The 16,187-nt window shown below is 41.2% G+C and overlaps 1 protein-coding gene across 2 annotated transcripts; it reads left to right on the plus strand.

The window, feature by feature from the left end:
• The first annotated feature begins 1,925 nt into the window (after positions 1-1,925).
• Positions 1,926-15,699, plus strand: NPM1 (nucleophosmin 1). Of its 2 annotated transcripts, XM_083493830.1 has the most exons (11): positions 1,926-2,293; positions 3,700-3,779; positions 4,304-4,423; positions 7,969-8,062; positions 8,204-8,313; positions 8,876-8,937; positions 9,434-9,488; positions 11,675-11,758; positions 12,252-12,353; positions 14,321-14,395; positions 15,361-15,699. In XM_083493830.1, exons 1-11 carry the CDS (start codon positions 2,230-2,232, stop codon positions 15,397-15,399), a joined length of 885 nt encoding a protein of 294 aa, XP_083349956.1. In that variant the 5' UTR covers positions 1,926-2,229; the 3' UTR covers positions 15,400-15,699. The 2 variants fall into 2 exon arrangements, with proteins under 2 accessions (XP_083349956.1, XP_083349957.1); XM_083493831.1 differs by lacking the exons at positions 14,321-14,395; positions 15,361-15,699 and adding an exon at positions 13,901-13,957 and having other exon boundaries at positions 2,025-2,293.
• Positions 15,700-16,187: the final 488 nt, after the last annotated feature.

Genomic DNA, 16,187 nt, shown 5'->3' on the forward strand with positions numbered 1-16,187 from the left:
AGAGTGGCAATACTATAATATAATAATAATAATTTATTATTTGTACCCTGCCCATCTGGCTGGGTCTCCCCAGCCACTCTGGGCGGCTTCCATAGAAACAAAAAATACACTAAAATATCACACATTAAAAACTTCCCTGAATACCAAGCCCAAGGAATAGAGAGAGATAAACAAAAAACCAAGCAACTCTGTATGTAGTTTACAAAAGTTATTAACAATAATGTACAGCATTTCAACACCTTCTATTACATAAAATCTTTATACAATGGCAAAATAATAATGACTTGTGCAACTCAGTATCTTAAAGCCAGGCAGTCCAAATATTTCTGAAATAAGTCCAGGAGAGAAATTCTCTCTGTGTATATTTGTGCCTAATGGAACTCCAACAATGAGATACCCGGATTTCAATCTCTGTTTTGTGAATAGCCTTCTGTTCAGCCTGGAAAGGAACTCTAAATTATATATAACATGCTTATAATAACCTCATTCAATACATGCCTCATACAATGACAAAAATTCTTATCATAATAAAAACTCAGTGCATTACACTTACAATGACAATTCAATGCTCCACCAATGTGCCAACCTTAGAATGGCCATTTGGTCTTTTTTTTGGGGGGGGGAGCTGATATGGTCACAGTTATGCATACTGCTTATATGCCCCAAGGACCAGCAATTTGTCCAGCGAATTGTACAAGCAAATGCATGAAAACGTCTTATGTTTGGTGTTAAGTTCTGGGTGAACATATCAGACGACAGCGATTCTACAGCTCTTGTTTATTCACAGGCCAGAACAGAACTGAACTGAAGGGTTCAGTCAGCCTGCTTATATAGAGCTCCAGTACGACGTAACTGTAACAACTTTCTGTAACTATCCAATCACTGAACGTCACTTTTGATCCCTTATTTGCATATGTGGACCTGAGTAAAAACTATACAGTATCCCCCTGCTGGCCCAGGGTGAAAACTTCAGTACATAACATTTGGTATGCCAGATTTTATAATGGCTCGTAGCTCAGTGGATCACGTGCAAATGTGGTAGGTGCATTTAGCACACTCTCGAAGCATTGCGCACACCCACCTGCCACCCTGTTTTTACAAGTATGTCAGGGTTGAGTGTTGGGAGAATGAGAGAAACGGGAAAAGCAAATGAAATGGACACAACTCCACATTCAAACATTTCACAAATGACACTGGGGACGGTTGTGCATCTGTAACCATCACTCCCCTGGGGTTCTCTTTTCACCTAATATTACACTCATCTCTGCTTTATGGTTCCATTATGAAGCAAATTATGTCACTAGACTGATCCTATGATGATGATGATGTCAAACGGTCTGAGTTTTAGGAAAGCAGTATATCAAGACATATCCAGCACAAATAAAACAAGTTTTGTTTATTTACATTCTACTTCTTTTAAAATGCATGCTTTCCCAAAGCTGCTAAAGGCTTTTGAGTTTTCAAAAAACAACACACCAGTCAGTCTGATAGGTTTATTTTTATGCAGTGCTTTTTTATGTATAGGGGTACTCTCATTTTGACTCAAGAAAACCACCATTTTATAGTTCAAATCGGGGAAAATAAATACAAATTCACAAAATGCTTAGGGGTATGCGTTTCCCCCAGAAAAAAAGCATTGGGTTTATGGCATGCATATGGAGCATAACGGAATTCTTAGTTGGGCACCAGCCTCATGACAAAAGAAAAAAACAGAACTAATTACAATTTTTTTTATTTAAAAAGGGCTCAGCTGAGTGATATTGACCCAGCACAGCTGCGTAATGCGCGAGAGCGCCTCAACGGGGCCGCGCGGAAGGATGACAGGGTGGAAGGCGAGAGCGCATGCGCGCAGCGACCACCCACTCGCGTCTGTAGAACACTTCGCCCATCCTCTCAGGCGCATGCGCCCCTGAAGCCGTCGGCTCCCGCCAGCTGAAGTTGATTGGAAGGGAGCCGGCGGCGCCGCAAAAAAAAGGAGTGAGGGGGTCCTGCGGCAGTTCTCGCGAGACCTGTGGATCTATAAATGCAGGGAGGCGGGAAGGAGGCGGGCCCTTTTTCTCGCAGTGCGCGCTGGTGCTGTTGCGTTTGTCTATCCGTCCGCCCCACAGGTGCCCTCCGTCCTGTTCCGCCCCGTCCGCGCGGCTCCTGCGACTGACGTGACTTGAGGAGGGAGAAAAGGTGATACCGACGACGACCGCGTTAGGTGGTGAGCGGCGGCCAGCAGACAAGATGGAGGACAGCAGCATGGACATGGACAACATGGGCTCCCTCAGGCCGCAGACCTTCCTCTTCGGTAAAAGGGCCTAGGCCGCCCGCCCGCGTGAGGGAAAGACGAGGCGGGGGGGTTATCTCCCCCCACCCCTTTGGCGCATGCGCACGCCCTCTTTCCCACGCGGCTTCTCCCCCCCCCCCTCGCCCCGCGTTTCGAACGTCCCTCGCGCGCTCCGCGTTCTCCCCTCGCCCGCTTTTCATGGAGGGCGGGGCCGGGTCGAAGCGCCTGGAAGGAAGGAAGGAAGGAAGGTGGGGGGGGGCTTCCCCACGTGGCTGGCGCTTCGGAGGGAATTAGGGGGCCCTCAGCTGCCCCCCGCCCTGCTGTGTGTTTGGAAATGCGGCGGCTGCTTCCTTTGTCCTCCTTTCCCACCCCCTCCAACCTCCTCCCCGCTTAAATGGACGCCGTCTCCGCCGCTTTGGCACCGGGCCCACCAGTTCCTGGCGACGCTCCCCTCCCCCTTCCTCTCACGTGGCTGGAGGAGGAGGAGGAGGGGGGTGTTGGATGAGGGGCCTTTTGGCTCCATGTCTCCCCCATGCGCTTCGCCACGTGGGCGCCCTGGAAGTTGGGGGGGGGGGTCAGGTTCAAGAAGCAAATGCGACTTACACGGCTTCAAAAATAAAGCGGACCACACAAATAGGGTAGGGAAAGAAAACACTACGATTGTTAATTAATTTTTCTGGCCCCGAGACGCTTCCCCGTGGAAATAACGCTTTACGCTCTGCGGCCGGTGCTTTTTCAAGTTGACACAGGTCATTTCATGTCAGACCTATAGGCCTGCTGTGGGGGGGGGGGAGAGAAAAAGCGCAGAGAGCTGCTGCAGAGGCTGGTATTGCAGTGTGGTACCAGCGGGGAGGGGAGAAAGAATGGCCTCGGGATGGCCATGTGCTTCAGTAGGCGGAGCATGATGGCACCTTGCAAGATGAGGAGGAACCGTGTAATCGCAAGATGGCAACTGTTCTTTGTAACCTGCAGGCATATAAGTAGAATCGTGCGCCGTGAAAAACTAATTGGTGCTCTAGAACGGCAAGGCGTTTGTGTGCTTTTAACAAGAGGTGTAAGTGGAAGATCAGTGCTTATAAAGCTTTCCCCTGTATGTTTAAATGGTACTCAGGATTTTGTTCTCTATTGGATCTGATCCCAACTTGTGACTGATTGGATCTGATCCCAATTTGTGACAGCTATGAACACTGTAAACTTCCAAGGGTTTTTGTTTTTTGTAGATGTAGAAGTGAAGCAGATCTGTTCGGATTTGCATGTGGGTTAAACAAGGACACAGACTGCAGTCTGTTTTGGGAGTAAGGCCCGTTCAGGCGTTTTTTTTTTTAGTAGAAGTGTAAAAGATTGCATATTACATTTTCTCTGTTAGGCCTGTAAAGGGAGCTAAATATTCAAGCTATTTAATAGCAAACGCATTGCTGCTTTTGCAGGTTGTGAACTAAAGGCAGACAAGGAATATCATTTCAAGGTGAATGATGAAGAAAATGATCATCAGCTCTCTTTAAGAACGGTAAGTGCTGATTCTTGGAAAATACTGAAGAACTACTGGAACAAGTGCTGCAAAATAATTGCAGGCTGTACTGATGCAAAACATTGTGGCAATTGCACCTGAAAAGTTCACTGATGTGGCCAGAATGGGTATTTGATGCAGCTATCTAGATATTGGCTTGATATGTATTGGTACCACTATGCTGTGGTCACACTTTCTGTGGCTTCACCTGAGGCTACCATGGAAGACCTGTTAAAATACCACTGCATGAAATATAGAAGGTGGCTTAAATTATCATTCCTCTTCCAAAGACTGGCTTTCCTGAGGACCCCACCACCATTCACTTAATATGACAATTGTCAAAACTGGGGTGTTCTTGAGCATCTTGATTAACCTTGAAGTAACGAGTACACCTTTACGTTATGGCACCAACTGAGAATAAAGTAAGCTGGTCTGGTATACTATTCTTTGTGTTGGGTAGCTGTAGCACTAAGGCTGTAAGCCTCAGCTGTTTTCCTTGTCAAACACTGTACCTTGTTCTACAGGTTAGCTTAGGGGCTGGTGCTAAAGATGAGTTGCATGTTGTTGAAGCAGAAGCATTGGACTACGAAGGCAAGCAGATTACTGTCACTCTGGCATCCTTGAAGATGTCAGTGCAGCCTACGGTAAGTTTTTCGCTTATCTATTAAAATTGGTGGGATGAAATCTAAATACAGTGGTGCCTCAGTTTACATACGCTTCAGGTTACATAACACTTCAGGTTACATAACACTTCAGGTTACAGACTCCGCTAACCCAGAAATAGTGCTTCAAGTTAAGAACTTTGCTTCAGGATGAGAACAGAAATCGTTCTCCGGCAGTGTGGCAGCAGCAGGAGGCCCCATTAGTTAAAGTGGTGCTTCAGGTTAAGAATAGTTTCAGTTTAAGAACGGATCTCCAGAATGAATTAAGTACTATATAACGATAGTCCCTTACACATTTTTTCTAGTTGTATTCTCACAGGATTTTGATTGTACAGTAGCTACGTAGTTGAAAACTAAAGTGGACACTTAAGATCTCTTCATGCCTGTGCTGAAGGAAGGTTGAACATGTGACCTTGGCTCTTACCTGTGGTTTAGTGTTGCATCTTAATTTGGTCAGCAAGTTTACTGGGTTACATGACTTAGCTTTCGTCTTTTTATTTTGTGTAGCGATGTCGGCTTATTGGACATTTTTATGGTAATCTAAATTTATTTCAGTGTTTGACATCTAGGAAGCAAAAACAAGAGAAAGACACTGTTAAAAACAGTCCCCCCCAATAGAGTTTATTTGTTTAGGGAATAATTAATTAAAGCACCGTTAATGTTGTGTAAATGTTGGATGACATTCAGTATCACATGAGCAGACATCTCCTTCCTCTTCTTTCCATGGTAAGTGGGTCTCTTTAGAATGGATTTGGGGGTGGGGAAACCTCCTCTGTCAACTCTGATCTGCAGTTATGGTTGGATTTTACCCATTACGTTTAAACAAATGTGAAGCTTTACTCAACATACTAATGTGAGTATGCCTAAAGGACTATTAGAATTTCGAAATACCTGCCCAACCTTGCAGGTAACGTGTTCATTTGTTAAAACTACTAATTTTATGAAACAATGCATTTCTGGAAGTGAAAAAATTTCTATTATGGAAAAGCTTCATCCTACATTACTGATTCGTTAAGTTACTTTGGGCTCTTTGAAAAAGCAGCCTAAGACATCTGAAGGCAGCCCTGTATTGGGAAATTTCAAATCTCTGATATTTTACAGTTTTTTATATATGCTGTAAGCCGCTCAGTGGCTGGGGAAATCCAGCCAGATGGGCAGGTTATGAATAATAGTAGTAATAAATGCTCAAAGTGAAGTCATTTTAATTACATAGAATTAGAAGCAGTACATTTTTTGTACCATGAAACTTTTTATTCCACTGTAACTGGCAGAAGCTACATTATAAAAATTGTGCTTTGTAGTTGCAAGTAGAATTAATGTTCTGATCTGTTTGCATGGGGAATAGACAAAGCCTTAGCAGATACAGCCAGCCTTGGTAGCCAAGCATTTGTTTCTTGGTGCCAGCTGTGAAGTAGTCTTACCACTGCAGCTTTTTAAAAAAGTGCTATCATACAGTAGATAGATTCTTATTTCTGCTGAGAATCACATTGTTTTATCTGCATTAAGTGGCTTATGTTTTTAAAATGACTTTGTAATTTGAATGTATTGTACAGGAATATGGACCCTTTTTCAGCCTAATGGTATTTCATAGAATCATAGAGTTGGAAGAGACCACAAGGGCCATCGAGTCCAACCCCCTGCCAAGCAGGAAACACCATCAGAGCACTCCTGACATATGGTTGTCAAGCCTCTGCTTAAAGACCTCCAAGGAAGGAGACTCCACCACACTCCTTGGCAGGAAATTCCACTGTCGAACAGCTCTTACTGTCAGGAAGTTCTTCCTAATGTTTAGGTGGAATCTTCTTTCTTGTAGTTTGAATCCATTGCTCCGTGTCCGCTTCTCTGGAGCAGCAGAAAACAACCTTTCTCCCTCCTCTATGTGACATCCTTTTATATATTTAAACATGGCTATCATATCGCCCCTTAACCTCCTCTTCTCCAGGCTAAACATGCCCAACTCCCTTAGCCGTTCCTCATAAGGCATCGTTTCCAGGCCTTTGACCATTTTGGTTATTTATTTTACTTAAAGCATTTATATACACCCTTTAGCCAAAAAGACACTCAGAGTGCCTTTCATTATTACTGTACTAAGATGATCCCTGACCCCAGGCTCAGTCTGTAATGACATGATGACACAGTTGGAAAAAGGAACAGAAGAAGGCAAGAGGGGAAGGCAAGGAGGCACAGGTTTTTTGTTACAGTTCTTACAGTGCAGTTACATAGGTCAGTTCATGCAGATTCTGGCTGTGTAGAGCAGCAGTAAGTCCTCACCGATGTGTGTGGCAGTTGTGACTGTCTTGTTCTTAAGGGCAGCTCTCTCCAGAAGCACACTTCTCCCCAGATCAGATCTGTGAGCGGAGCTAGTGACAAGCGTCCGGCACGGGGGGACACGGCAGCTCCTGCCATACGCTTCTTTTCTCAAACTGATGTATTGATGGCTGTTAGAATCCTCACAGGCAACCTTTTCCATATTAATTAGTTAAATTTGTATGCCAGAGATCTCAGGGTGGTTTATAGGCGTGTGGACTGCATGTCAGTTGCAGGTGGGTTCAGAGGCAAAAGGGAGCAGAGCAAAAGATGTGGCTCCTCTCTCTACACAGCAGGCTGAACTGAATTCATGCAAGTGTCTGAGATTTCTACCCCGCTCTTTGCCCGGGCAAGCAAGAACTTTATTACAGTTCAAGGACACATTGCAGCCTGGCGCTTGAGGGTGCAGAGCAAGGCTTTTTAGGAGAGTGGCTTTGGGAAGAGAGGGTGTTGTCTGGGGAGAGCACCATAAGCTAGCTAAGAGAGGCTCTATGGGACACATCTGGCCTCCTGGCCTGAGGTTTTCCACGTCTATCATGTTTTTATGGTCTGTAAGCTGCCTTAAGTGGGCTCCCCCCCCCCCCGAGCTATTACCTTTGTAAATAAAAACAGATATGCATTTCTAAAAACAGATAAAATCGACAAAGTTACATAATCCAGGCTTTCATTAGGTTGATAAACACATGAAATGCCTTTACTGTGATTCGTTATACAACCTTTGGCATTTTTCTCTCAATTTGTTAAAGAATATTCCCTCATTTAGGTTTTTGTACATTAGTTGTTTTGGCAGAAACCTTGTGAATAACGGGTTTTGGCTAGTCAGATGTCTGTTGCAATTTTCTGTCTTACTCAGTTTTGAATCACCCATTTTTCAAGAAGTCCTGTAACACTTCAAAGGCTAAAGTAGCTTGGCTGAAACTGCTCCATTAAATGCATAGGTTCAACTAAGAAAGGGCTTTCAGCCAGCTGAAAAATGTTTAGCTTTTATAAAGTTCTATCATTTTAAATACTAGTTTGGACTCTAGCAAATAAAATGGGAAAGAGGTTCTGCTTTTACTTCATGCAGAACCCTAGACCACTTTTGCCTGTTTGAGTTAGAGATGTATGATAATCCAATGCCTTTTCTAGACCTGTTGGGAATTGTGAGTTATGTAGCTTTGGCAATGCTGTCTATATGATGCAAATATTTCAGCTATGCTTTGTACGTTTTCCCCCTTCAGGTTTCATTAGGTGGCTTTGAAATCACACCACCAGTAATTCTGAGGTTGAAGAGTGGCTCAGGACCAGTTTATGTCAGTGGTCAACATCTCGTAGGTAAGAAAGTGACCTCTCTTCTCTGTTTCACTTAATTTCTGTCTGAACACATAAATTTGGTAAAGTGAATGCATCTCTTATGGCCTGCCATAATGTTGAAAAGTTGTGTGTAGCCTTACTTGACTTGTTCCATATTTTCAGCTTTAGAAGAAGAACCAGAATCTTCTGAAGATGAAGAAGATGATGATGATAAGGTACTACACAACACAGCAAAAAGGCCTGCAGGTGTGACATTGGCTAAAGTTCCACAGGTAAGCTGATGGGGGGGGGAGAAATGGCTGCTTTGGAATTGATAGTGTCTCTATAGGAATGGGTTTCCTCACACAAGCACCTGTGTTCTAGCTTGTATGGTTGGCAAGAGAAGTTTTGCATAGGTCCTCTGTGAATCTAGACTTAGGAGTAAAATAAAACCAAATTTTGTATATAAATTAGATGAAGCCTTATCATGTGGTGTGTGTAAAAAAGACCAAAAGACTTTATTTTAAATTGGTTGCCACCCTTTTTGGATCGGTGGGTACATTTTGATTTTTAAGGGAGTGCTGTTGTGCCCTAGGAAGGAAGAATATAGAACTGAAAGAGGAAGTAAGGCATATCGTCACTTCCAACTTCCTTTTTCAGCTCTACTTTTCAAGGAAGAAAAAGGTAATCATCCTCACAATTCCATAACTAAAGGGATAGTCAGTGGAGGAAACTCAGAGGCCTTCTAGGTGCCAGCGAAGACTTCAGTGGTGAATCCTACATTAGCAGGTCTAAACTTAGAATCAAAACATTGGACGTATTTGTAATCCCTTCCATACGTTCTTTCTTCAAAAGAAAAAAGTAAAGCTGACAGAGGATGACGACGACGATGAAGACGACGAAGATGATGATGATGAGTAAGTTACCTTTTGGAATATGTTCAGTGTTTTTAACAATTTGCCAATAAATGTCAGCTTCGCACCCAGAAAAATTGTCTTTTTAAAAAGTAGTTATTTAGATTGATCGGTTTGTTTTATTTATGAATATTTGTGAGGATACATGTGCCTTGTTAAAATGTTGCCATTAATAGCAAAATTTCAGTTTTTGCTAGTGAAAAGACAAGCAGCATTTTTTTTACTTTATTTAGTTGGATTTCCTACCCTGCTTTAAATTCAGAAAGGATCTCCAGAGCACCTTAAAAAGACCAGAATTAAATTAGGAATGCTTATACATGCTCTGAAATTGGCATTGCTCTGAGTTAGTGTGTCGCCCCCCAACCCAGTTCACATTAAGTTGTAGTTTCCACTTCTGTTTATCTCTTACTGGTATAATACAAGTTGGATGAGGGCCCTCAAAGATTCTTAAATTACCATGCTTTTGGGTGTTGATAATAATTGGAATTTTTAATTGTAGTGACGATGACGACATGGATGATGATGAGGAGGAAGAGAAGACTCCAGCAAAAAAAGTGAGTAATTATGTACAATTCAGAAATCACTTCACAATGTATAACTTTGTACTTACAGAAGGGATTATTAACATTTCTACAGGTTGTTTGTTTATGCTATTGGAATGATGTGGTTGAATATAAAGTGTAAGTATTGTATCCCAACCCTCATAGCAAAGAAAACATTTTCCAGTATCTTGTCTCACAATTTGGTGACAACAGTTGCTGAAAAAGAACTGAGCTATTTTTGACAGAATGATTTCTATCCCACTGAAATGATCGAGGTGATTTAAAAACATTAAAACAATTATTTTGTGAGTTCCTGTCTGCCATGTTGGTGCAAATAGTGCGAAAATTGCTATTTGCTACTGATTACCTGTCAAAACCTCCTTATACCCTATCACCAATTCAGAAGGGGGTTTCTTTTTAGTTGAAGAATGCTTTCAATCAAGCACGGGTTTAAATCAGTCTCTGAGAGTTAATAATTACTAGCTGGTTCATATGCAAACATTGCCTGCCCCTGTCTTAAGACTGGTACTGTCCAATACCCTTGTACGGTCTCAAAATTCTGGTTCTGAAACATTTTTTTAGTCCTCTGTGCTTCAGCTCTGTGTCTTGGTGCTTCAAAGCAACAACAGTTGCATTCCCAAATTAAAAAGCAAACATGTCTGATAAGCGCTGTTGGCTTGTCAGTGTTTGAAGGGATTGGGCTCCGAACTGGCCTAATCTTGAAAGGAAGCTTCTGAGTGAGGAAACTGAGGCTCCCTCCCTCTATTGCACAGTCCAGGATCAAGTGCTATTTGGCTCTTCCTCGCCTAGAACTGTCAATGTGGTATCCATAGTTCCTGAATCTTTTTTCTTCTTCCCATCACCTTTTGTTTTCATTAATCAACAAACGGTTGTTTAAGCACATTGGCAGGAGTAAGTTGCGGCACTTTATTGACTCCTTTTCAAGGCCTGGGCTAGACCGGGAAGTTGACCAGCCTTGACTCAGTGAATCTGTGCTTATGCCTTTTGAGTTGAGAGCTTTGGGATTAGGAGAGAGAGTGAATGTCTCCCCTGTCATAGCACTTCCTGTTCTGTTCCCTTGGCCTGGGCTGTAAGTAAAATCTACTTGTCTAAGTGGGGACAGAAGATTCCCTTCCAGAGGGAAATGTAGCTTTTGTTTTGGATAGATAGGTGGAAATAGGAAGGTGCTTTTAAAATAAATGATTTTAAAGTAAAATTTTAGTATGGAACAACTGTAGTAAATTGACTTAGATTATGTAAAGCTATCAGCCGGGATAGTATTTTCTTTTCACATTCAAGTAAGATCTTATTCTTTGGAGAAGTAAAATGATAAAAGTCCGCTACTTTTATGTTACTTTACAGACATGGGGCACTAGGTGGCACTGTGGCTTAAAGATTAAGTTGGATTAGAGATTTTTCAGTTGTAGCTTTCACTTTCCATTAACAATTCCTTTATCTGAGTTCATTATATGTCTGTATAACATGTCTGTGAACAAGAGTTGGGGATTTTGTTAATATTTTTAAAAGATAGGATTTGTGATTTTGTGTGTTATGAGATTTAAAACCATTAAGGCTATGAAAATCAATTTAACTTGCATTACTAGGAATCTTAATTTAAAATTGTGAATCAAGGTAAAAATGAATTATGGGTACTAAGTTTTAATCAAGTATAACATTATTGGTTAAATGCAAGTTAGTAGAGTCTAAGATTGTAGTTATTTTGTTTGTACCAGTTGCCAATTTTTACTTGTGTTCGTAGTGTGTTACTAATTAAGTTTGTAATGCATTCATGTTTCTTTCAGAAAAAATAAGATGATCTCCAACTAAGTTGTGTTTAGTAGACCCACTGAAATGAATGGACTTAAGTCTTAAGTTGGTTGATTTCAAAAGGTCTCTAGCACTGCAAAGTGCAATGTCAACCAAAAGCTTTACTTTTCTAGGTTATCACCACAACAGTTATTATTAACACTGAGCTTCAGTAAAGCAAATAATTTAATTAGACAGTGCCTATATGATATCGAGCTACAGAATAAACTGACCATAATAAGGAATTTTTGTCCATGGTATGATTATTTTACACCTAGTCATTTTGACACCCTATTTGCAAATGTGGTATTTGGCTAGTAGAGAATGGAATCTTTTGGCAGATTCACATAAAGTGGAGCACTGATAGATTCTTACATTTATTCCTATTTTAGCCTGCCCGAGATTCTTCTGCAAAGAACACACCAAAATCAAACCAGAATGGGAAAGATTCCAAGCTGGGAACACCCAAGTCAAAAGTAGGTATAAATTCCTTAATATTGGTATTCATAATTTGCCTGCAAATTTGTAAAATAATTGGGAATTATTTGAACATCTGTTCACTACAAACTTATGGAAGTTAGCTGTGGAATTTCAATACCTGATTTAAAATAGCTCTCACATGTAACAGGAGACGAAAACTAGAATTCACATTAATGTAGTTGATGAAATGACCATGTTTTTAGAAGGGCTGTATATCTGGACTTCTTGTACAAGCTAGACAGTTGTGGTTGTACACCTTGACACCTTTTACCCCTGTCTAGCAGATGCAACATTATATTGGCACAAGGGCATTTGCTACTTGGTTGTACACACCATTTGCCTTACACAGCAGAAAATAAATTGGTGTTAATAATCTGAATCTGAAACCAAAGCATATAGTGTAAACAGAAGGCATTGGGCACAATGACCAGATAGTAAATACTATGTTGTCATATTGTTGAGAAATGTAATTAAGTTGCTCTGTTTTAGACTCCGGAGTCTCATAAAGAGAAGAAACCACAGAGTCCAAAAGCACCAAAAACCTTCACCGTAGATGAGATGAAAGCAAAAATGCAGGCAAGCGTACAAAAGGTAAGTTTACTGGCTACCTGGCTAGTAGAGATTGCCTTACTGAAAATTTTAATTGCTGCTGAGCTCATAGTGGCAAGGAAGATGTAAATCCTTTGTTCAGGTACTGAATGTAAAATTTTTGATATGCTTGAATTTTAATATAAGTGATGCAGAAGCCCTTTATATGGGCTGCTTGGTGAATGTACCAAAATCTAATAGATACAAAATTGCAGGAAACTTGACGATCTGTTTTATAAGAAAAAAAATGAGATCTTGGGGGAAATAGCAATATGAAATACTTTGCAAAACTAACCTTCTGTTCTAAGAACATAGATGTTTAATTAGTCAACACGCACACAGTTATACCATTGAGTATATTTATTAAAATGTTTAAAGGGTGAGACCCAACATAATATATGAGGGAAACTGCTTGTTTCTCCTTCCCATTGTATGCCTTCAAAATCTGATCCAATGGGTTTGGGGTTTCTGTCAAGCACATGGGGGGAACTTCGGGGGGAAGGGAGGCAAGTGAAACGCAAAATCCCATTGTACAAGTGGGTTTCTGTTGTACAAGCAGGCAGACTTCATTGGATATTGCCCTGCGTGGCTTTGTTTTGGTTGTACAATTATTGCAAAGGTACCAATGATATAGGGGACGTGGGTGGCGCTGTGGGTTAAACCAAAGAGCCTAGGACTTGCCTATCAGAAGGTTGGCGGTTCAAGTCCCCGCGATGGGGTGAGCTCCCGTTGCTCGGTTCCTGCTCCTGTCAACCTAGCAGTTCGAAAGCACGTCAAAGTGCAAGTAGATAAAAAGGTATTGCTCCAGGGCGAAGGTAAACGGCGTTTCCGTGCACTGCTCTGGTTTGCCAGAAGCTGCTTAGTCATGCTGGCCACATGTACGCCGGCTCCCTCAGCCTATAGAGCGAGATGAGTGCCGCAACCCCAGAGTTGGCCATGACTATACCTGATGGTCAGGGGTCCCTTTATCTTTCCCAGTGATATAAACAGACTACAAAGTGCTGCACACAAAGTGTATCTGTTTACCAGTTGGATGAATTGATGTGTGCTGGCGAGGAGGTGGTGAAGTTGAATACTGAAACTGTCAGCGTTTCAAATAAATGAAGGAAGGTTTTATTATCTGGACTTAAATATCACAAAGACCTCAGCATTAAGTGGAAATAAACATGCCTTGCAGAAAAAGCTCAAAAAAATAATTTCTATAATGCATTTTAGTGGTAAATAACTACGCTAATCTGTTGCATGTTATCATTATACTCAAGCTATATACAGTCCTGCCCGGTTGAATACTGGGAACTGCTTGAGTAAATATGTACAGGCTGAAAATACCATAGTTGCTGTAGGTGCAAGATTAACAGTCCTGAACATGCATGTTGCATTCATGTCAGTAAATACAAACTTAATTTTGCAACTTGGGTTTGTTTGTGAGAAATCCACAAATTCTGATTCCGAACTTTTGAGTTTTGTGTTCTTCAGAAGCTTTGTTTCATTAAGCTTCTCACTACTTCATGTTAATCCCCTTGATTGTATCTGTACTTCTACATATACAGTTATTTCATTTCATGCAAAAAGATGGAGGAATCTAAGGCACGTGAAAAGCAACAGGATTCAGGCGAGTTGCTTGTTTCATTGTGCAGCCAAATGCTATAATCACAAGCACCACTACCCCAATTTCTGATCCCCCCCCCAACTGGGCAAAAAAAAAAATGCTGAGGAAAAAAATTCTCCCCTAGGCACTCAGATCTTACATTTCCCCTATTCCTGCAATCTCACTAGAACAAATGTTGTCTTGTGAACAGGAATTGGCATGCTTTGTCTCTGATAGTAGCAAAGGTCCTCCAGAATGTTGCATGTGAATCAGATTATCTTAAAATTTGTGTAGTAATTTATTTCCATGTACCACACAGGCTAAAAGTCTTTCAGTTCTTGTGTCAATCTTACGTTTCACTGTTATTTTCTTTTTGCAATAGGGAACCAGTTTGCCTAAGGTGGAGGCTAAGTTTGTGAATTACATTAAGAATTGTTTCAGGACAGAGGACCAGAAGGTAATGGAATCAATCAGGTCTTGATAAAATTGTTAGAATAAATTGTTGCCCCCTTTCCCAATCACTTTCCACACATTTTAGAGCTTCAGCTACAAGCAGTACTTGGACTAGATAAATGGAAGCTGTTTGTGGGAAAGGAAACATTTTTCTCCATTTTGATGGCCGGTGTCTCTTCACTTTTAAACCCACAGGATTCTCCAGCCCCATTTTGACCAAGTAAAATGGTGTTGTGGTTTTCTACTGCCGAATTTGGCTAGCCTTCCCTTCAGTTTCCTTTTTGCAGGGAAGAACTACTGCACTAGAACCTTTGGCAGTCTTGATGCTTTCCTTTCCCAAAGTCAACCAAATTACTGTGTGACAGCATGCCAGGAGGTGGTGGTGCTGGTATCAGGAAGCAAGCTGTATTGGGTTAGACCTGTAAATCTTAAATTTCACTATCAAAATTCCTTAAACAAAATTGTTATGCTTTTCTGCTTTCCCCCAAACACTTCAAAGCTGTCGGGAGGGAGAGGGTGGTGGAAATTGTGGCCCGTTGAAGGGAGAATGTTTGAAAGCAGCTAGTTCAGCTACTGAAGTGGATTTGGACATAAGGCAGGGCAGGCAGAGTTCAGACAGTATTTGCCTAGCTGAGACACACCCTTCCTTTTGCTTTCCTTTACTATGCTTTATAGGGTGTGAGCAGTCTTAAAAGGCAAAATATATTGGGTAATTTTAATCTTGGTGTACTGAGTGGTGTACTTGGTAAGCTTTTTTTTATAAAATTAGCACAGACTTGGATTTCATATACACTTGTCCTGCTAACTGTACCTAGATGAAAGAAACTTTTAAGTGGAAAATTCCATGCCCATAAATACTTTATGCAGATCATTTATTGTTTTAAATAGCTTTTCTGGTGCTTAATGCAATTTGTACTCTAAAGGAAGATCAAGACGGAACTAACCTTTTTTATTTTTGGTGTGTTTTAGGTTATTCAAGCACTCTGGCAGTGGAGGCAGACTCTGTGAGCAAGAAGTTAACAAATGACTCCTTTCAAAGTTTCAGTTCTGTGTGTATAACCATTAATATCTGGCTGTCCTTTTTATAAATGCTAAAGCTTTCCCTACAGAGTCTTGATTAATGTCGTCCAGAATGTTTTGCCAAGAATGTGTTGTCCAAAATGCCTGTTCGGTTTTTAAGACCAGGACTCCACCCTTTTAATTTCAAATATGTATGGAATGTTTTGATAATGCATAGTAGTGGTGGTCAAAAATGGAAATGGGGAAACTTAAATGTAAATGTGAAAATAAAGTTTAGTATTTTAAGTAGCTTTGCTGCTTTTTTTGTTGGATTGAGCTTTTCTCCCATACAAGTTGCAGTACACTCATACAAACAGGGTTCCTTAATCACATTTTCCGAAGAGCATGAGGTGTGGAATTCCTTTCAGAATGGTATTTTGACAGTTCCTGATCCTGCTGGTTTTATTTGTTTATTGTTGGCATCCGTCTGCCTTGAGAGACAATGAAGAGTGCACCTCTAGGGTTGAAGTCACAACTGCTGGAGGATCCCTGTTGCCTTTTCGATTCCCATGTTTTGGCAAGGGTTTTCTAAATTCTGTATTGAGCTGTATACCAGTGAATGCCAAAACATCTTAGAAGCTGGCTAGGCCTCACGATGTGAACCAAGGAAGGTTAGGGGTTTTTTTTGAAGAAGAGTTTGGATTTGATACCCCGCTTTATCACTACCCTAAGGAATCTCAAAGCGGCTCGCATTCTCCTTTCCCTTCCTCCCCCACAACAAACACTCTGTGAGGTGA

The sequence above is a fragment of the Podarcis liolepis genome (assembly GCF_965112155.1).
Source record: "Podarcis liolepis genome assembly, chromosome: 3".
Taxonomy (NCBI): Eukaryota; Metazoa; Chordata; class Lepidosauria; order Squamata; family Lacertidae; genus Podarcis; species Podarcis liolepis.

Bases quoted from the DNA above. Each gene is read 5' to 3' on its own strand.
- NPM1 (XM_083493830.1), top strand. From the start codon at position 2,230: ATGGAGGACAGCAGCATGGACATGGACAACATGGGCTCCCTCAGGCCG. The intron at 9,489-11,674 runs GTGAGTAATTAT...TTCCTATTTTAG, and splicing joins AGAAGACTCCAGCAAAAAAA to CCTGCCCGAGATTCTTCTGC. The intron at 11,759-12,251 runs GTAGGTATAAAT...GCTCTGTTTTAG, and splicing joins TGGGAACACCCAAGTCAAAA to ACTCCGGAGTCTCATAAAGA.